Consider the following 22,202-nt stretch of genomic DNA (forward strand, 5'->3'; position numbering starts at 1 on the left):
CTTTTGCAAATTATTCTAAATAACCCAAATCACCATTGGAGAATTAGTGAGGACATGCAAAGCAAATATTTAATTCACAATAAGTGCTCAAATGGACATGAGTGGAAAGAATAAAAAGCATTCCAAGTAGTAAAACTAGATTGAATATATGAAGTCACAGTGAAAGAAATAAGGCTTAACCTAGTACCAGGCATAGATTTGCTCTCAACTGGTCCTTTGACATTGGGAAAATCTCTCAAGGACTCTGGCCTCAGAATCTCTATAACTATGATATATAGAGATAGAATAGGTTATTATTCAACTTTTGGAAGATCAATGTACCTTACACAACATATGTTAGTTGTCCATGGTAACAATGTGCTTCATAATGTTAGGAGAAAAATAGGCCAAAATTATACAAACTTAGAATTTTCATTATGTTACTCATTAATGATATGCCTTTAATATTACCACCATGAATCATAACATTGAATTGTAAAGCATAAGTGTATCTCTAATAGCATTTGGGAGAATATAAACTGGAATTTACATTGTTTATCTAAAATTCCTGAAGAATAATTTTGCCTAGTTTTCTAAAAATTAATAGTTTGAGATTCAAAGGTAAAATTCAGCTGTTTCAAGCCAGAGGGTGATTTTAAAACAAGAATCTTTGGAGAAAACAGCTCCCACTTACAGCATTACTTTCAAGATACAGACATTACCCTAAATCTTTAAAGTGCTTCTATCCAGGAAGATGTCACAGGAGACTGACTCTCACATTTAACTTTAATGAAGATCTTAAATTAGATGAAACTATTAATTAATCTAACTAATTTGCAATACTCAAGGCATTGACTCTAATGACATTATGGAAGTATAAGAAGTCAATTCCACCATGATGATGAGTGTTAACATGCTTGAGGACTTATAAGGTACCAGACCCAGTTCTAAGCACTACTTACTTATTTCATGTATATCTCAATACTTACAGCAAAACTATGAAGCAGGTTCCATTATTATCTCCCATTTCTCAGCTGAGAAATTCAAGGCACAGCATCATGTCATTAAGTATCTTTTAGTGAAATGCTACTAATATTTTTAATTGAAGTCCTGTTGAAAGGAGTAAATTCTATTTTGGTAACATCTACATATTTATAGGCTTAAAATATAACCATGATTCCATCTTCTTAAGGAGCTTCATGCTTAGCAGAGCACATATTATTTATATGATATTTCCACAAATAAAGTGTTCCTCTTATTTCCCTGACCCCAGGAGGGTTGGTATATGCTAAATAATTCTTGCAAAGTATTAGGAAATACTAGTTTCTGTTACAGTTATACAATTCTAATTTCATAAATTTGAAACTGGCTGTGCAGAGCAACAAGGAAAGTGATGAGAGTTAAATTATATGGGTCATAGAGATTCCAAATTGATTTGATACTTACTTCTTCAGGCTACTTTTTGAACTATGTCAATGCTCTGCTCTTATTGGTAATGTGTAAACCAGACAGACATAGGGTGTTTTTTAATAATCAGGGTAGTTTTAGGAGTGTTAAGTCTGCTTTTTTGCCACTGTGACCAAAAGACCCAACAAGAACAATTTTAAGGAGGAAAAGTTAATTTGGGGGATCACAGTTTCAGAGGTCTCATTGCACAGACAGCTGGCTCCATTCCTTAGGGCTCAAAGTGAAGCAGAACATCATTGAGGAAGAATGTAGTAGAGAAAATCAGCTCAGGAAGGGAGCAAGGGAGGGAGAGCAGGAGGGAGAAAGAGAGGGAGTGGGAGAGAGAGCTCACCAGGGACAAAATATAAATCCCAAAGGCACACCCTCATGGACCCACCTCCTCCAGCAACTCCCCATGTGCCTGCAGTTACCACTCAGTTAATCTCTATCAGAGAATTAACACACTGATCAGGTTAAGGCTCTCATAACCTAATCATTTCACCACTGAACCTTTTGCATTGACTCATGGGAGTTTAAAGGAGATATCTCACATCTAAACCATAACAAGGATAATGTGTGGTATCTCTGCCATCCTGGTTCTACATGGAGACTAATATGGCAGTCATTGTTTTTGTATCAGGCTTCCATGATCTAACTTGAGGTTTGGGTTGTTTCAGTAAAATGCAGATTCAATAACAAGTATTATGGATGTAAACTGGTTGGGAGGTGGTCACAGAAAAAATGAGAGAATATGAAATATAAATAGGGAAGGGAGAAAAGAACATAACAGTATATTATTGAGTTGGTTACCATGGAAGGCAACTAGGTTTCAATCATGCTGAGGATTCACTAAAAAACTGTGAAACTCTCTTAAGACTTGCCCCACCAAGTAACAGGAAATCTGGGATCTTTGTCTAATACCTCTATCCCCCTTTGGTTGAGGGCTTCCCCTGGGAGTATTCTAGGTTTCTTTGCATACATGCTGAGAAAATTACTAACGTGCCACAGAAATCTCTCAAGCAGAAAAACAATACCTTAAGATGAGTTGCTGATGGTTAATATAATTGACCATGCACTCTGCAGGTAAACTCAGGGTACTTACTACACACATGTGATTATTTTTTCATCAGCACCATTTGTTTCTGAGCAAGGAAGTCATCATTTTTGCCAAGTTATACCTGGCACATAAAGATGGCCAATGAATATACATTGTTAGATAATACCAAAAGTAGTAAGGCTGAATAGAGGGCACAAAGGTTGCTACTGGGGCTCACAGTTTTAATAACCTTAAAATTTGGACCCCATACTGCTATTGACTTGGCTTCCTCTTTCTCATCACTTTTTCTTTGAGTCACAGGATCTTAAAATAATAGAATCTTTAGAAATGATCAGTTCAAACTTTTTAGATGTTTTTTTTTCAATCTCAAAGGAGGAATTTGAGGGCCATAAAGGTAAAATGATGTGAAGGAGTCTGCAAAGTCCACCAGTGGCAAAGCCAAGACCAACATCCCTAGCATATTCTCAGTGCTCTCTCCATCATAGCCCTTCTGCCTCCTCTTAGTTTATGTAAATCCTACAGGATTGATTTCTACCAAGAGACTGAAATTGATCTAAACTCTCTGAGGCAGATATTAGACACTGATAGGCTCAATGAGCCTAACTAAACTGTTTTCACACTTACAATTTATCTTTTAAGTATTCTGTACACTTTCACAATGAAAAATAATAATGCCTCCTGATGGTGTGGCTTTTTTCAGTTCCTCAACACATTTATTTATGTCATTTTATTCCAAGAAGCTGTAGGATTTCTTTTTAATTACTAACAGACTCCTGCAGGCTAGTATCTATTGCAAATAAGTATCTAATTATTAGTGGATGATTTGTGCTTCGGATTTTTGTGGTAAAAAGAGAGGCATGGAGCCGACTTGCAGTCAAAATGCTACTCAGCTAAAGAAAATGGGCACAGTGGAGATATGATCTTTGGTAATTTACACTAACAAAAAGGGAGATCACCAGCCTCATCAGAGGCTTTTTTATGACATTAATTCCCAACCACTGATTGACTTGTAGCTTCTTTTCTTTTTTATTTCCCTACATGGAACCTGAAGCATGGTAGGGCCCTAGAATTTTTCCATTTCAGTTTTACTTTGCATCGTATGAAACAGTAGGTCGCTGATTAGCTTCAAGAGCTTTAGGTTAGAACACACTAGGCTTAAGTGCCCAGAATCCCATGCCAAGAAAAGGAGGTTTCTGTCAAGTTGGCTCCCATGGAGACATACTTGCTGACCTGCAGCTTCCACTGTGAGCTCACATTAAAGTACAGAGCTGATGTTAAACCAGGCCACAGGTCAGAGGCTGGGCAGGAAAGCTTTTCAGCTACAATTGACTATCATTCAACTGAAATTAATATTTCATGCCATACTCTCATCAGTGAAATACTCTGACCCCTCCCAAAGCAATTCCCATCCATCCTGCTGTAACACTCAGCTGCATTGTAAGGAACCTCCACACCAGGAGTACAGTCCTTGTTCATAGGGAAATAGCTCCTTTATCAGTGAAAGTTGAACTGGGCTTCTAACATTGCCCCTATTTTGTAGCCCCAATCACCCATTTCCTAAATACCTTACCACCAGTCATCTCAGAGGTCAGCTTTCATTAGGAATACACTATTCATGACTTTCATGGGATGACAAAGAACTTGCACATATTTACCCAATACAGGTCCATCCACTTTGATAGGGTTCCAAATTTCAGAAATTGTCAAGAGTAAGACATTTAGTCAGTGACACCTTCTTAATCTGGTCTCTTCATCTCTTTCTAAGGGGCATAGCCAATGTAAAAATCATATGCCAATAAGCTCAGCTCAGGGGAATGACATTCTTCAGCTCTTCTATACTCTTCCTCTCATTAAGTCCCCTCTCTGGGGGCCACAAGATGCAGACCAGGAGAAAATCTTTGTTACCACCATATACACTACCAACCAGTCCAAAGCCTTTCACTTAAAGCAGTCTAAAGGACAGGAATGGATTGTTTTTATTAAATTCACCTTTTCTATTTTCTTGCTCACAATTATGAAATTTGAACTTGGGGCAGGGTGGAGTTGGGAAGTAAATAAAGAAATGGACCACACACAAGAAAGTGAAGCACCAATTGCTGACTGAGAAAGCAAATTAAGGAGATTGTGGTTATCTGTCATCTTTGAACATTTTTACCACAGTTCCTCCATGGCAGTAGGTGTGAAAGCGCTTCTGTTTCTCACTTGTCCATCCATCTGCATGTACTTTCTCACCTCTTCCACATAAGATATTGTCATCTGGTGAAATTACAGTCTATAATTCCTCTGACTCACCTCTGGAGAGGGAGGTTCTCTAGGGGTCAATGAAAACAAAACAAACAACAATAACAACAACAAACCAACAACCAGAGTTTGGAGTCAAGCCAAATCAATTGTGATTTTCAGCTCAACCATCCCTTAGCTGTATAATTTTGGTAAAGTTAATGAGTAAACTTAGTTTTGTTATCCTTATAATGGAGATAACTCATAATATTGTGTATTTCAAGCTTTTTTTTGATGATGGTGATATTGGTGGTTTGGTTTTGTTTGGTTTTTGCAATAGAATATCTCAGCCCTCATGACATACAAGAGTACTCACTACAGTGATGTTCCATTTTATGTGAACTTAGAATATGTGCATTTAAAATAGGGCAATATAAAAATATTAATAAAGTCTTAATGCATGCAGAGAACATGAAATACAACAGATTGTACTTTACATTTATTCCTCTGGGGAAAACTGCCTTGAATTATGCAAGTTTTGAATTATGCAATGTCTTCAGGAGCTTATCCCTTGCAAACCAATGTGACTGAGCATCTACAATCTGCCAAATGAGCATTAAGATTTACATAAAATGTCTTACTCAATCCTTCAATGACCCCATGGGACTAGAATCCTTGAGCCCCTACCTCAATATGAAATATGAAGAAACTGAGATTCTGAAAGGTTAAGTAATTTTCCCAGGTTCATTGGTCATTCAGCTAGGATTCAATTACAAGTTGGCTTGGCTCCAAAGATGTTTCTATTCTTTCTTAATCTGTCAATCAATCAATCTCTCTCCTCTCCCACCCGTCTTGCACACATACACTGACTTCACAAACATCTATTAAGTGAAGCATCATCTCATCATCCCCCAAAAGCTTATGGTTGTCTTTCTAATACTGAGATAACCCAACTGGCTCTCTTCTTAAATGGGGTTGTTTTTCCAATAGTAGACCATTTGCTACTGACCTCCCACTCCCTTCTCTTTCCTGCTCGTTAGAGAAGAAACGTATATCATTTGTTTTGTCCCTGAAGGTGAAGCCACAGGAAGTAGTTCATGGCAAAAATCAATAAACCTATCAGCTGAAAATGTAATGAAATATGGCAGACACAAGCACATGGAAGAAGGTAGCACCTAGTCCTACTCCCTCCGAATGCAACCTTCTCCTCACCTTGGCTCCCCCAGCTGCCTATATTTGCAAAGGGCTGATACTCAAGGAGAGCATTTCTGAAGTGTTCCTATGATACTACTAACAATGGATATCACCTGGTATTCCTTGTGTATGCTTGGACTGGCAGTTCTACTCTTCTTACCTCTCCTCACTTGGATATTGAGTTTTGTCAAGCTACTTTGAAGAGTTTACAGAATGCCATAATGACAGAAGTTTATTCATCTCTAGTAATAATATCAATTAACTAAGCCTGTGTACTGCCTGGATGCCAAACAAATTCACTGGTCCCCAAAGGTTGTTCAGGACCATCTGTAGCTGGTTGGTTCCTGCAGAAACTAGGCTGGAAGGCACTTCCACCCAATGGATATTTCTGCAAACAACATCTTCATGAGTTGTGTTTATTTAACTATACTTTGCCTAGAATCCAACAAGACTATTAGACATAAAGAAAAAAATGGGGAGGGTGTGGTGATACTATGATAGGCTAGGTAGTCAGTACTGTCATCATCCCTCTTTGCCAAAGAAATCTGATTTTCCCAGCATTAAACAGCAGGTGTGAGATCTTTAATTAGGCAATAAAAATGGCAACTTGGCAGTGAAACTATAAAGATAAAATTGTGTAACACCATGAATATTTGGCACCAAAATTAATTTGACTGCTTTTATTTTTTTCTGATGATGCAGTGACTGAGTATAGATAAAAGAAAAAAACAGAAAAGGAAAGCCAGAATTCTCATTTCTATCTTTGTTGATTACTAGCTGTGTAAGTTCTAGACATATATTTAATAAGCTAATTTTTTCCTTTATATAATGGGGATGGAGAAAGTGGTGGTATAATTCATTGCACTCAATAAAAGGCAAGTTGATTAAAGATACCAAAGGCTTCTATTCCATATAATGGAAGCACATCTCAGGCTACTGTGGCTAACAGGTATTCTTCATTTCAACAAGTGTGTTAATCAAAATTAATTAAAAATTTTCCAGTTCTAAATTAGATAAAATGAAATTATACTGTACAGAGCAGAAAAGCTTCTATTCTGCTTTAGCAATGGTTTGCAGGCATAGTTTGAGAATAATTAAACATTGACTCAAGCAGGAGAGTGTGAGAAATCACTGCACTTAAAGAAAAATATCTGAGAAAAGTAAGATTGCTCTATGAATTCCATTTTGTCACTTTTCTATTAAAAACAATATTTGGTTGGTCATAGCCATTGTGAATTCTCTCCATTATAGAGAACTTCCCTTCTCTGTACATGTCATAAGCAGTCCTCTTTGATTGGCTGCTAGAAGTATGTCACAACTCTCTGGGGTCAGCCTGGTGGCTGGAAATGTGATTATACTTTAGTTGACACATTGTCACAGGGAAGTCTTTGCCTAAGGAATGAAGAGGGTGTCCAAGCTATAAGGACATTCAGGTCATCCTCATACAATGATGATCCAGTCTTTTGTCCTGGGGAAATAGGGAGTAGAAAAATGGCTCAACACAGGAAAAACTGGCTTTCTGACACAGGAAACACTACAGTGTCTGAAAACAGAAAAAAATAAATTGTAGGGTTAAAATAAATTCATGACTTGATTTTCAACTTTGAAACTAAACTGAGAATGTAGTTCATGGAAAAACTAACTCAAGAAAATTTGCTCAAGTTTTTAAAAACTGCCAAGACAGTATTGGAAAGAATATTAAAGGAAAATATCTCTAGAGAATATTGACATGATGCCAAAACAACCAAGCAATTAACTGAATTCTACCATCTATCTGATATGTTCAAAAAACAGATAAATGTTTATATAGTGTCATGAAAACCTAAACTACTTGATTGGCTCTACTTTTCTACCAGAGATTTATAAACTCTGTGAGTTGCAAAGTTATAGATATAATAAGTGTTCTTTCCCATAGTAAATGCAAATCAAGAGTAATCCGACATAATGAGCTATCAGTTCAAAAATATGTGAGCTAAAATTTTCTTCCTTATAATTATCCTTTTGTACCTGACCCTTAATATAAAGCACTGATTATGAAAGGAATTTGAATTTATATATTGCTTAGAAAATTTGACAATCAATAAAAATTTATGGGCACTTACTAAATGGCCAAAGACTTGTCCTCAGAGTCACAGATAGAAAAAAACATTATTGAATCTTATACTTTGAATATTCTATATGTTGGGTGGATTCATCAAATATTCATTAGGTAAATATTAAACTAAACAATTCTAACTGTAAGAGCATTACAAATTCTAAAGATGACTCGGTACACTGTGGGCTAGGATAGGCAAAGAAAGTGTCACTTTGGAAATGGAATTTGAGCTACTCCTTGAGGAATTGTCTGGAAACAAATAGGTAAAGAAAATGCAGGAAGAATGTAGATCAGTATTCCTCAATCCTATAACATTATTAATTTTGGGGACTAGGTAATTCTTTGTCATGGGTGGGCATCCTATGCTTTGTTGGGTACTTAGCAGCATCTCTGTATTCCTCTACCTCTAAAATCAATAGCAACTCTGCACTTCTCAGTTGATATGATCAAAACCATCTTTATATACTGCTGAACAGGCTGGGGATATACCTCAATTGGTAGTGCTTGCCTCGCATGCATAAGGCCCTGGGTTCAATCCCCAGAATCACACACACACAAAAAATGATAGATACCGCTGAATGTCCTAGAGAACAATATCATCTCTGGTTGAGGACCACTGAACTAGACATAGATCTCTGGGTTTTGAGCTTTTTTCTCTCTCTTGGGGATCAACTTCAAAATTATTGGCATTTGGGCTAGATAAGTTTTTGATGGGGCCACTCCTGGGTATTATGTTTGGCAACATCCTTGATCTCAATCTACTAGATACCAGTAGCACCTCCCTCTGGTTGTGATAACCAAAACTATCTCCAGACATTGCTAAATGTCTCCTGGGGTGCAAAATCACCTCCTTCATTTGGGAACCACTGATACAGACAATGAGTCATCAGTGAGAATGGATTTGACTTCCTCAGGAGTAAATAAAATTGCTTAATCAAAACCCAAAGTCTGTGTTAGGAAAGAATGGAATAAGATTGAGTAACTAGAGCAGACACATGCTGTGCAGGATCTCAAACACCAGAGCTTATAATAGGCTGCCACCAGTAGCTCCTAACCACATATGTTTCAAAATGAAATTGGTGCTTTAAATTTAATCATAGAGAAGCAAAAGGACTAAGTGCCACAGGGAGGAACTGAATGCAGAAGGACCAGTTATGAAGATGTTATAATAATAACCAGGTCTAAGCGTCAATGCTGGGATTGTAGTGAAAAAAGAGAAAAAGAGTAAACCCAAGGGTACTTTGCAGAAAGAAATGTTGAGTCTGTTCAGTAGAGTGAGTATTAGAGATAAAGGCAAGGAGGAAACCAGTGTTAAAACTAGGGTTGCTTGTGAGAAGAAATATTATAATGAGATGATTAGAAAAGGAGGGGATGTTAATGAGTTTGATTTTAAAAATACTAACTGTAGACAACTTAGAATCAACACAGGTGTGCTTGAGAAGTCAGGAATGCAGGATGGATTTGGGAGCTTTGAAAACACAATGCCCTGAAATGTCTAAGGATTAATTGAGGTTGCTTTCTCATTCACATCACACTCTACTCTGAAGCGGGTGGCGCTAGATCTTTTAGGAACCCAGGCTTCTTCCATCTTATGGCATTTACATCTTGAACAAATGACACTCAAGGTGGCTATAGAAGGGTTAAAATCCAAAGATCTCATGGAAGATTTTAGAGGCTCTGAAGTAGCACGTACAACTTCTGCCACATGCCTTTGGGGATACAACTGCACTGGCATATCTAGTTTTGCTGGTAGAGGAAATAGGATGCATGGGAACTTGGACAATCTCTGGTATAGGACAGATAGACACACACACACACACACACACACACACCACTCCTATCACTCCATGTACATATGAATAAAAATAAAGCTATAGGTCTGGATGAATTCATTGAGGATTTGAAGATGGAATAGATATTGAATAGGATAGAATTCACAGAACACAGTAAATGGAAGAAGATGTTCCACAAAGGATTCAGAGATACTGTCAGAGAACCTGAAAGAGTACCAGCCCTGTGTAGAAGTGGAAAGTGTCAAAAAAAAAAGTAGAGGCAAATTCCCATAAGAAGGGAAAAAGTTTGCTTTTGTTAAAGACTTTGGCTTTTGGATCACCATGATAATTACAAGAAGCCTTATACTCTGTACCCTACTTCAAAACCATCATTAGCTTATCATCATGAGCAGTTTAACACCAAACCTATCTGTCTGGCTTTCAATGACATTTTGCTGGCCCATCCATCTGTTTACCCCTCACCATACAATCCCTGAGTACCCAACATGTCCATGTCACTGGGTTTCTCACCATCTCCCAATTCCACTGTATTCTTTCCCATTCTTAGGGTTTTGCCTTTACAGCTTTTTCTACCCAAGAAAGTACTGGCTTTCCTCAAGCCCTAAATTAAATGCTGCCCCTTTCAAAATTGAAGGCTTTTCCCCTATCAACATCAACCTCCCCATATTCCACCAGTTTTTGATCCTTCCTCTATTCTGGCATGTAGAAACATCTATATTGCATCAGTTATGCATTCATGTGACTGTCTCGCTCAACAGACCATGGGTTTCTTAAGCCCTGAAACAGTGCCACAGGGAAGTACAACACCAGTACAAACAAGACTACAGTCTAGGTCACAGGGTGGCAAATGTTTTCTTGTGAGACCATTTAGTATTTTAGGATCTGGGGGCCATTAGGTTTTTGTCACTACTGTGCCATTTTAATAAAAAAGTAGCCATAGATAATATATAAATAAAAATTACTGTGTTTCAATAAAACATTATTTACAGGACATGTAGTAGGCCAAATTTGATCCTTGGGTCATAATTTGCTGTTCTCTAATCCCAGTGAAAGCTACTTTCTGGTATATAGTGTGATGAAAGTCCTCTAAAGTATAATCTAGGAAGTTCTAGGAAGAATCAATATGCATATCTATCATCTTTGTATCTTCTGCCCCATCTCCCACAGGAAGTAAAGTATCTTCCACATAGTAGACTCTAATCATTTTGTTTTAAAAATATTTTGGAATTAAATTTGCCTGAAAAGATACCATAATAGTGGTATTATAATAGCATTTTGAGAGTTTAATTACCTTTGAAAACTGTCTTGCAAATTTGTAGTAAAGTAGTTCAGGAAGGGATCATGTAAGCCCAAAAATCATAAAAAGAATGAGACAGGGAAAAATGTGAGCAAAAAAAAACATGTAAGGATTAGGCCCCAAAGAGAGAGAATCTAACATTAGAGCTAGATAAAAGCTACAAAAAGGAATTTCAATCCTGAGGGACCAACACCAAGGGCATCACATCGTATGTAACAGACGTCTCACAACACCCTCTAAAACTGTGTGAATAATGCATTTAATGCCAGCACTTCAATGCTGGAAAGATGTTCGTGATTTGGAGGAAACTCAGAGACCAACCAAAATGATTAAGAGACTAAAAGAATTCATTTATGAGCAGCTAAAATGAGGTCAAATACATATGTGGCCTGCTGATGGTCAGAAGAAGATGTGGAAAAGGTCTACAAATTACTGAATATTGTACCCATCAGGAAAGGGAGGAATGATGGTCAACTCTATTGGATATAGTTCTTGGTATGGATATATCTTAGGCACTGACAAATTGTTCTCTTTATTGGGTCTTAAAACATTTACAGGCCATCTGAATAATAAATAACTGGGAATACTGTGATTGGTAATGTTCTATTATTACAGGAGAGCGGGATTGCCCCAGAAGAGCAGCATAAGATAAAATTATTGCTTATTAAAATTTTCTGGGAATGCGAAGTGTGTTGAGAGAATTCAAAATTGCTAATATTCCTCTCTTAGAGAGGTTTCAAATATATGCAATTATAGATAATAGGATATAGTTGAGAATACTGAAATTCAAGCACAAATATGCAGAAAACTTGATATTTCTTTCCCTTTTTTCTTCCATTTATTTACTCATTCAATGATCCATTCATCCTAAATAGCTAATGTCAGGACCTGTGATGGTGATACAAATAGTAATATTGCACAGAGCCAGTCCTCTAAAACAAACAAACAAATAAAAAATACTTTTACAGTCCATGGATAGGGTCAGGGAAGCAGGTGAACTAAGAAGGAACAGACAAATTCAATAGATAGAGATAAAATAATAAACAAAAAATGGCCCCTAACTCAGAAGGGAGGAAGAAAGAAGGTTAAGGAGGCTTCCTGAGGGAGTGGATATTTGTGCCAGATGCTGAGGGATTCTGAGGAGTCCATTAATCACACACACAAAAAATGGGAATAAGCATCCTAAGTAGGAAGAATGATATATTTAAAGGGCTAGAGATGACAAAGTGCTAGACCACTGTGTCACAGCATATGTGGGACTGACAAGTAGTTTAAACTGTCTGAAACAAATAATGTAAGCAAGGCAGGCGGTGATCTTAAATAATTGGAATACAATAGGATTGTGATTTTTATTTTCCTTGTTAATACTTATCTTTTTCAAATCTCTTCCGCTAACAAAATCACCCTAATACAGACAAACAGTTGCAAACAATCTATATAGCACTTATTCTGTGCTTGACACTAGTTTTAGCTCTTTACTTATATTAAGTGGTTTTATCTACATAACAACTCCATGAGGTAAATACTATGATTGTTCATATTTTACAGGTTATACAACTTGCAGAAGTTAGAGATATAGTCAGCAGCAAAGTTGTGATTCTTACTTGGGATATTTCTCTCCAGAGTTCTGCTTTTAAGTCCTCTGTGCCACTGCTAACTTTCTAAGAGTCTATTTTTCTATCATTTACTCCTATAATTCATCTAAAAACTTATCTAACAAATAAGCTGAGACAGTCAAATATTTGGGTGGAAAATGTTCATAGCAACAAAATTAATATCCGCAAAAATGAAATAGAAAATAAACTAAATATCCTATAATGTAAAATGATTAATCATAGCATGCACCATTACACAAGCCTTGAGAATTATGATTTAGAAAAAAGTTAAATGACATTGGAAATACTATACAGGCCAAAGGGAAATGCAAGATACAAACTAACAGTATGTTTATATTCAGAAAAGAAATACATTAGTAAGATAAAGTTTCAATTCTAATCGTGGCTCTGTTACTTGTTAGCATTGTGACCTTGGGTAATAATTCAGCCCTTTTGTACTCCAGTTTCTTCATTAGCAAATGAGGCAATAAATTGTTTTGAGGGTCAAAATTAATACATATTCAATACTTACAATGCTGGCTAGCAATCACTTAATGACAATATAAAAATTTAGAAAAGCCTATATAAAAATTAGAACTGAATAGTATACTCATCTGGCAGTTTTTAAAGTGTCTTTTGTAATATGGGATCCAATGCTACAATATTATTCATTTCTTTTCTTCCCTATACTTTAAAAAATAATTGTAAATTGAGTGACAAAGGGGATATTCTCCTTTGCAAATAAAAAGTATTTGCTTTCAGAATCTGCATTGTTAAATTATAAGACTTACTAAACACTTAACCAAACATCAAAGGGCTAAAAATATAGTTTCCTTTTTTTTTTTTTTTTTACCAGATACCTTCTCAAGGTTAGAGCCCTGACTTTTGGTTGAATACTCTTGAACTGTGTGAATTTAATACTACTTAGAACTGTTGTCATGTCACGATCAATAAATAGATGGAAATTACAAATTGGTTTTTAAAAAGCCTAAGGCTATGCAGAGTTTATTTCTCATTCAAGTTTGAAATTATCTTAATTATACTTATTTTTAGGTGTCAGAAAGACTAAAAGGAAGTGAGCAGTTTTAAAAATAGGGTCCTCTTCATTTTACCTGAAAGTTTTATTTTTCTCTTTTTTATTAAAGAGATCTTATGTTTTTAATTGATAAGTAAAAATTTTGTATACTTATAATATACAACACAATGTTTTGAAATACCTGTACATCATGGAATGGCTAAATCAAGCTATTTAACATATGCATTTACTTAAACAGATTTTGTAGTGAGAACAGTTAAAATCTATTTGGAGCTACTTGAGCAGTCAGGCTATACTGAGCAGGGATGAAGCTACTTGAGCAGTCAGGCTATACTGAGAAAGATGGAACAAAGCAAACAGGGCAGGGGGCCATGTGACTTTCACTGCTCTGCCCAGGATCTTCTAAGTAGAAGCAATGCATTACTTATACACTTACATTTTAGATGTCATAATCTTTTTTAACTTTTTGATTGACACACAGTATTTTTACATACTAATGAGGTACAATGTGATGTTTTGAGGTATTATTTTCCTTGGTACTGGGAATTTAACCCAGGGCCTCATACATGCTACGTGTATGCTTTATCACAGAGCTACATGCCACCCCACAATGTGATGTTCAGATTCATGTATATATTGAGTAATAATCAACTCAAGGTAGTTAGCATGTCCATAACCTTTTATCATCTCTCTCTGATAAGTAAACTAAACATTCTCTCTTCTGACTACTTTGAGCTATATATCATTGTTATTCATATCCACCTGTACATAACACAGAACATCAGAATTTATTCCTCCTGTCACAATGCACCTGATTATCCATCCCTCTGCAACATCACCAACCCCCTACTCTCACAGTCTCTGGTAACCACTATCCTAATCTCAACTTCTCTGAGACCAATTTTTTTGAGATATCACATGAGTAAGATCATGAAGGGTTTGCCTTTCTGTGCCTAACTTATTTCACTTAACATAATATCTTCTAGTTCCATCCATGTTGATGCAAATGAATACAATTCTACCTCTTTTATGGCAGAATAGGACTCCATGGTGTATATATACCACATTATCTTTTTTGTGGTGCTGGGGATTGAACCCAGGGCCTTGTACATGCAAGGCAAGCACTCTACCAAATGAGATATATCCCCAGCCCCACATAATCTTTACCCATTTCTCTGTTGATGAACATTTAGGCCATTTATTGCAGAATTATTCACAATAGCTTACCGACTTTCTTAGGGAAAGGATAGAAAATCTTTAACTCAGGAAATGAGGTTATTCTGCTGCTCACACCATTAGGAATCTGATTTTCCTGAAAGTTTTCATTGCTTCTCTCTCTCTCCCCAAATCTCTCTCCCGTTCTCTCTCTCAGGTCTCCTATGTAAAAGCTATTGACATTTGGATGGCAGTGTGCCTTCTGTTTGTGTTTGCTGCCTTACTGGAATATGCAGCGGTGAACTTTGTCTCCAGGCAACACAAGGAGTTCCTACGCCTCCGAAGAAGACAGAAGAGACAGAATAAGGTACAGTGGGCCCTCAGAACAAAGTTATGTACAACCTGGGGTGATTAATCAGGCAATATAATTCAAAAAACAGAACACAGAATGACCAAGAAGCTGAAGTTAACTTGTGTTCTAATTTGTCTTAGTGTGTTTATTGTTATTCAAATCAGTCTTTTAAATTTTAGGATGGAATTATCAGATTTGGCAAATAAAAATAAAGGAAATGCAGTTAAACTTGAATTTCAAATAAACAATTTTTATTATGAATATGCCCCAAATATTGCATAGTATACTTAAAAATAATTTTCTTAGTATATTTGAAAATCAAATTTTACTGAGCTCTCTATATTTTATCTGGCAACTCCAATTAGGTATGTATACCCAATTTGAAAATGTTACTTTAAAATTCTTGCTATTTTGAATGTTGATAATTTGTGTGTATGTGACCATGTGTGCACATAACTGATCTGATTGACTTTTTTCATCAACTGTTCTGGTTTTATGTAAATAATGCCCTCATGGTAATAGCATGTCCATCATGTAGACTGCAACTTGACATATCCAATTAAACTGATCTTATTGCCTCAACTTCAGTGTAGAAACCTAAGCCTTACACTATCCAGAGGTTTGAGGTTTGAAATACATACCTCAAGATCTCCAGTTCAAGACTATCATGCTAAGTGAAATAAGCAAGACCCAGAAAGTCAAAGGTGAAATGTTTTCCCTGATATGCAGAAGCTAGTACAAAATAAAGGGGGGAATGAAATGGAGGGGTGGATTCCATCAAAATAGAAGAAAGATCATTGGAGTAGAAGAAGGGGATTGAGGGGTAGGAAGAAAGGACAGAATAAGGAAAGAACAGTGGAATGAAGTGGACCTAAGTTTCCTATGTAATATATGAATATACTATAGAGACTCTAACCATCATATATATGTACAAGACACTAATTTTAAAAAAAACAAGCAAATAGCAGAAATATCAGTAGAGTAGAGGAAAGGGAACAGGAGAAGGAAAGGACTAGGGTAAGAGGAAGTACTGGTAACCAAATTAGGGCAAATTATATTCCATACATTTATAATTGTGCCAAAATGAATCCTAATGGTATGTATAACTGACATAAACCAATAGAAAATGGAAAAATAGAAATACAGTTCAGCAGCTCTAAAACTTATCTGCATATTAGAATCAACTGGGTTTTATGTATTTTTTGAGAATTTTTTCATATTTATTTATTTATTTTTATATATTGCTGAGGATTGAACCCAGTGCCCCACATATGTGAGGCAAGCACTCTACCACTGAACCACAACCCCTGCCCAATCAGTTGGGTTTTAATTTCCTGACCACATCCCACACCAATTAAATCCCCATTTCAGGATAGGATATAGGCAACAGTATTTCTGCAGCTCCCCCAGGCAATTCTACTGTGTGGACATGTTTGGAAAGCACTGTTTTGGTTTATGACCAAATCTCATATAAGATACTAGAAGGCTTACACCTGTTTTCTGTTTCAGACTCTGAGAGGGAAACATGCCCTTGGATATAAGAGAATATTACCTCTTGTAATAATATTGCTAGACAACCAAGTTAAAATTTTAAGTATAGTATAACTAAAAAGAACAAATAAAAATAAATAAATTTTAAGTATAATAGATTTTTAAAAATCTTTTCCCCCTAAAATTTGATAAATTGAACCTGCTGATGAATTTGTACTTACATGCTATGTCGTTAAAGCAAAACCAAAATGTTTCACTGTCAATCATTGCTTCCAAAATTCTAGATGTAAAGTTGAATGTTTGTTGTTATATATTGCCTACATGGAGTTTATATATGTGTGAGCTGAAGTCCTAACTGCATCTCCCAAAAGGTTTTCTGCATATACTCTAAAAAAGATAAATATATCCTACTGGCTGCCATCTAATACTCTTTGTTATGTTTTCAAACATTTTTGTTTGAAAACAAACATAGCATAAATGTACTTTTTTGTGTACATTACTTCTTAATATTGGACCTTTATCAAGTTTTCCCTCTCTGCCTCCCTGTTGGTGCTAACCATTCCTTCAACCCATCCACAAAAGTCCTGTAAATAGTGGCACAAGGTCAGAGTCACTTTGCCACATAAAAATATTAGATTGTGATAGTATTTCAGCACACAAACAATACAGAGTTTAAACAACTCACACAGTAACTACCAGTGGGTTATGTCATTCAGAAATCCCTTTTATGCTCTAATACTACCCAGGTTTTGCCAATCTTACCCCTATGATAATAGGACTCATCTCAGACTCTTATGGAAAAATCAAATTCTTAGTGAACTCCCCTGAAGACATTTGATTGATAAAGTTTGGGGAGTTACACAAGAAACTATATGCTTAATAATTATATCACATGATTCACATGATAAGTTTAAGAAACACTACACTGGCTCACTGATTGTATGTCAGACAATTCATACTTGTATTATACTGTTAGAGCATAAAGGATTGTTTTATTCTAACTGAATAGGATCTCTGGTTAGATTCAACTTTGCAAAGAGGCTGAATGGATAGTCATGGAATCAAGAGTAGCAGCAACAGATCAGTTAGGAGGTTATCCTAGAAATATAGGTAAGAGACGGTAGTGATAATGTATTGGTCATGAGAATGGAAGAAAATAGATTCAAGATCATTCATTTAATTCACAGATATTTAATTGCTTCTTACTATGTGCCAAGCACTATCTAGATCCTTAGACTATTGTTGACCAGAATAAACAAATGCAATTCATTGATGAAACTTACATTCTAGTGGTTATGCTTTAGAGGCAAAAATAATCAATAGGTCATGCTGATGCATTTGACATGAGGAGGTTAAACATAAGAGAGGAATTGAATGACACACAAATTTTTTGTTTAAGCAGCTGGGCAGTTAGCATTATAATTGTAATCTGTCACAAGGGGTTGTTGTGACAGAAGCAGATTTAGGGTAGATTCCAGAGTCACATTTTGATGCTGTTTAGATGACTATGAGACATCTCAGTATAGTTGGCAAATAATTAGAGATAATGTGCTCAAGAGAGATAAAATTTGGAAATATATTTGGGATTGACCGACAGATAATATCTTAAATTCACAAAACTGGCTGAGACTGTCCACTGAGAAAATGGAAATTAAAAATCTCTTGAGAGGCTGGGGGGTGTGGCTCAGTGGTAGAGTACTCACCAAACTCGTGTGAGGCACTGGGTTCGATCCTCAGCATCACATTAAAATAAATAAATTAATTAAATAAGAGTTAAATTCTTAAAAAAATCTTATGAGAATGGAGTACTCCATCACTTAGAAAGCATACCTAAATTAGGCTGAGTAGAAAAAAAGGAATAAAGGAAATGATGTGACTTTAGATATTACTTGCAATTGCCTTTGCTGCACAGAGGAGCATAGAAGATGGTATGAAATAAAATGTGTGTTCATGGGAGGCCTTTTCCCAGAAAAGAAGATCAAAGAATGTTTGATAAAGTGAAAACAAAAATATTAGGATGCAGTGGAAGGAGAGCATGATTTCAAGAACAAAAGGTCAGCTAGGTGCAATGACACACACCCATAATCCCAGTGGCTGGGGAAGCTGAGGCAAGAAGATCTCAAGTTCAAAGTCAGCCTCAGCAACTTTGTGAGACACTTTCTCAAAATAAAAAAGGGTGGGGATGTGTCTCAGTGGTTAAGCACCCCTGGATTCAATCACCAATACCATAAAAAGAACAAAATGTCTTGAGAAGGTGAGAAAGGATAAAATCCAGCACAAAGGTGTTAGCCTTACATGGGGACAAACATTTCATCCATTTTAATAATGACTTAAATTATTATCAATTCATTGATGAAATAACTAAAGCACAGAGGAGTTAAATAATTTGTCCATGTTCATGAGCCAGGAAGTAGCACAGCAAGATCTTACGTAAAATACAGTATCTCCAATGTCTGTGCTTTGCCATTATACAAACAAAATGGGAGAACAACTCTAGTAGCTAGCTGATTTGTAAATTCAATGATGGTAAGATTCTCACTAATATCCCCTATCATTTCCATGAATACTGAGGTTGGTTGTCAATTGAGAGTGTGATAGAAAGAAGGAGTGTAGAAAGTTTGAGGAAGAAGGTCCAAATATTAAATAGCAGTTTTACATAGTAGAAAAAACAGTAGTCCAAGGATAAAAATGGGGACAGTATGCTGAGGCAGACAATTGTGTGCCCATATGAGATCTATGGTTACGAATTTGAAGTGTGAACAGTCAGCAAGCAGATATGTTTTCCCCTAGCAACCTTCTAGGCTCAGATACTAAGAAGTCAGATGCTTGAGTTTAATTACAAATTTAGTTTTGCCAGGTAAGTGAGAAAGTGAATGGAAGATATGGAGAGTATAATAGCAGAGATGAAGGAAGAGGAAAAGGAAGGAAAGGAAGAAAGAGAGGAAGAGAGAAACCTGGAGTTGAGGGAGTGGTTGCATGGAGTAGTGAAAGGGATGAACAAAAAACCCTAAGGTGGATAGAGAAGGTGGATAGAAGAAGGACACTCTAGATATTCATGGAAAATAAAGACAAAAATAAGGTTATGACCCTGTGAATTTATGACTAAGTTTGGATGGAGGGAAATTGACAGCTAGGCAGTCCAGAAACTGGGAGGTCTTGGATGAGCTGATTATCTATAAGGATATGGAAGTTCCCCCAGTAAAAGTGATATTTTTGAGAGACAGGGAAATAGGAGCTACAGTCACCAACTAAAAGATTGAATCTGGGTGCTGATAGATAATAGCAGTGATAAGGGAAATCAGTGGTATAAAGTTAATGAGCAGAACTTCAGAGGTACCAAAGGGGCTAGGTTTGAGGAAATAGGACAAAGAAATGGTTCAGGTATTGCAGTGGGAAGCAAGAAGGACACTTCAGATTAAAGGAAGACTTCTTAAAGATGCCAGCTGACAGTTATAATTGCTGCTTTTTAAAAACCATTGAGAAATCAAGTTTGCAAGTTTATATGGAGTTTTTTTTAGTTTATGCATCTCATAATAGGTATTTAAAATACAAAGTTTAATGCCCAAATTTATGGCTGGGGATCAGGGTAAAGAGCTAACCAAATCATGCATGATCTTGCAGTTAATGCTTCTAATTATCACTGATGACTTAATTTTGAAAAGGTAAGCAAGAGACATTGTCCAATTATTTGACCCTTAGGAAAGAGAGAGCTTTTCAAATCATTTGAGTCTGAACTATAGTTAAGTAAACCAAATGTAGCAAGAGCCAATATTCACTGAGGGCTTATTACATGGCAGGTAATATCATAGATACTATGCATATTTCATTAAATCCCTACTACCACTCTAAGAGTAATGGAATCATACAGCTCAGCTTACCTGAGAAAGCTCTGGTTTATGCCTATTTTCCCAATATCCTGTGTGATTTGACATTTGTCCCAGAGTATTATTCTTATTCCTCCTCCTATTATTATTATTATACTGGAGATTGAACTCAGAGGCACTCATTCAGCAAGCCACATCCCAGCCCTTTTTATTTTTTGAGACAGGATCTCACTACATTGCCCAGACTGACCTTGACCTTGTGATTTTCTTGCCTCTACTTCCCAAGTTGCTGGCATATGCCACCAAGCCCAGCAGATTCTTCATTTTAAACAAAATATTTTATTAATAGTTGCATTAAAATAAACAGAAATGGGTTTGTTGACCTCCAATTTGTACATCTGGCTTCCATCATGGCATGATCTCCTGGTACGGGGGTAAAGCATAAAGTTTTTACTTTAAAACATGGTGAAAGTTTAAAAACAATAAGCATAATTATCCCAGGCCTCTTTTCTTGATGTTTTCTAGATGCAATGCCCTAACGAACACTCCTTCCTCAGGTTAGTTTGCAGGGAGCTTGCTCATAAAATGAAGTGCGCTCAGACACAAGAAGTTGGGGAAAAATGATTTTCTTTTGGGCTCTGGCAGTTATGGGATACTGCTGCCCCTACTGGCCACATAGGGTATCAGCTTTGGTCAATGGCATGGCACACAAAATCCATGAAGCCACCATGTTCCTAAGAACGTGAAACAAATAAAAAAAGGGGGAGCTGAGCACTCCTGCTACTGAGCTTATATTTGAGTTGTTTTATCATTTTTTTGCATGATATAAATCTGCTTTATTTGATAGTACTTTTTATTTTACAATAATCAACTTCATAGAGTTATCATGACTATTAGTACCTCTTTCCACTATTAAGATTGTCCTTGTTTGAATAAATTGTTTATCCTACCAAAAATAAAGGTAGTGTTTTATCCAATTTTACAAGAAGGAAATTAAAACAAAGAGAGGTTAATTAAAATATCCAAAGTCATACATGCAGGCAGTTCCCAGAGTCACTGAACTTAAAGACTGTGCAACCTGTGTCTCAGAGTTTACATTTTAGTTTATCTAGTATAACACATGTGTACTGAAAATATTTCTTTTTTTTTTTACTGAAAATATTTCTAGTGGACTCTACTTTCTGGTGGATAGGGACAGGGATAGGACCAGAATAAGACAAATGAAGCGAGTCACACACATGCATGGTTAGATCCTGTTTTTATTTAAAATTTTAGTATTTTGTTCACCATGATTTTTTGTATTAATAGTGATTTTTAAAAATGTTTTATTAAAATATCATTGATCTTGAGTACTGGAGTTTTTAGTATCCCTTCAATTTTGCAACTGAGGTCTCAACTTCTTTTCCCCTAATTCAGTTGGGCGTGAATTACTAAATTAATTTTCACAGACCCTAATTGGTTGTGGCCCGAGTTTAAAAAAAATCATCATTTTAAAATGCCCAATATTCCTAATTCAAAAAGTCATCTCTTTAATTTGTTACTGGGAAACTGACTTCTCAAATGTGATATGGGTTGATTCCTTTGAAAGTCTAAGGAAAAAAAAAAAGTCAATCATTTCCCAAACAGACAATGGCTTTCAGATTTATTCAAGGAAGATCTGATAGGAGA

General features: G+C 36.1%; 1 protein-coding gene across 4 annotated transcripts in view; it reads left to right on the forward strand.

Annotated features, from left to right (window-relative positions):
* The window catches only part of Glra2 (glycine receptor alpha 2), a 178,720-nt gene that overhangs the window by 127,086 nt on the left and 29,432 nt on the right, over positions 1 to 22,202 (forward strand). For 3 of the 4 annotated variants that reach the window (XM_077106899.1, XM_077106898.1, XM_077106901.1), the window contains one exon: positions 15,085 to 15,234. In XM_077106899.1, coding sequence (XP_076963014.1) covers positions 15,085 to 15,234 — 150 coding nt within the window. Of the gene's footprint in view, positions 1 to 15,084; positions 15,240 to 19,525; positions 19,558 to 22,202 lie in introns of all 4 variants that reach the window. The other variant, XM_077106900.1, reaches the window with a different exon arrangement.

This window comes from Callospermophilus lateralis, chromosome X, assembly GCF_048772815.1.
Source record: "Callospermophilus lateralis isolate mCalLat2 chromosome X, mCalLat2.hap1, whole genome shotgun sequence".
In the NCBI taxonomy this organism is placed as follows: Eukaryota; Metazoa; Chordata; class Mammalia; order Rodentia; family Sciuridae; genus Callospermophilus; species Callospermophilus lateralis.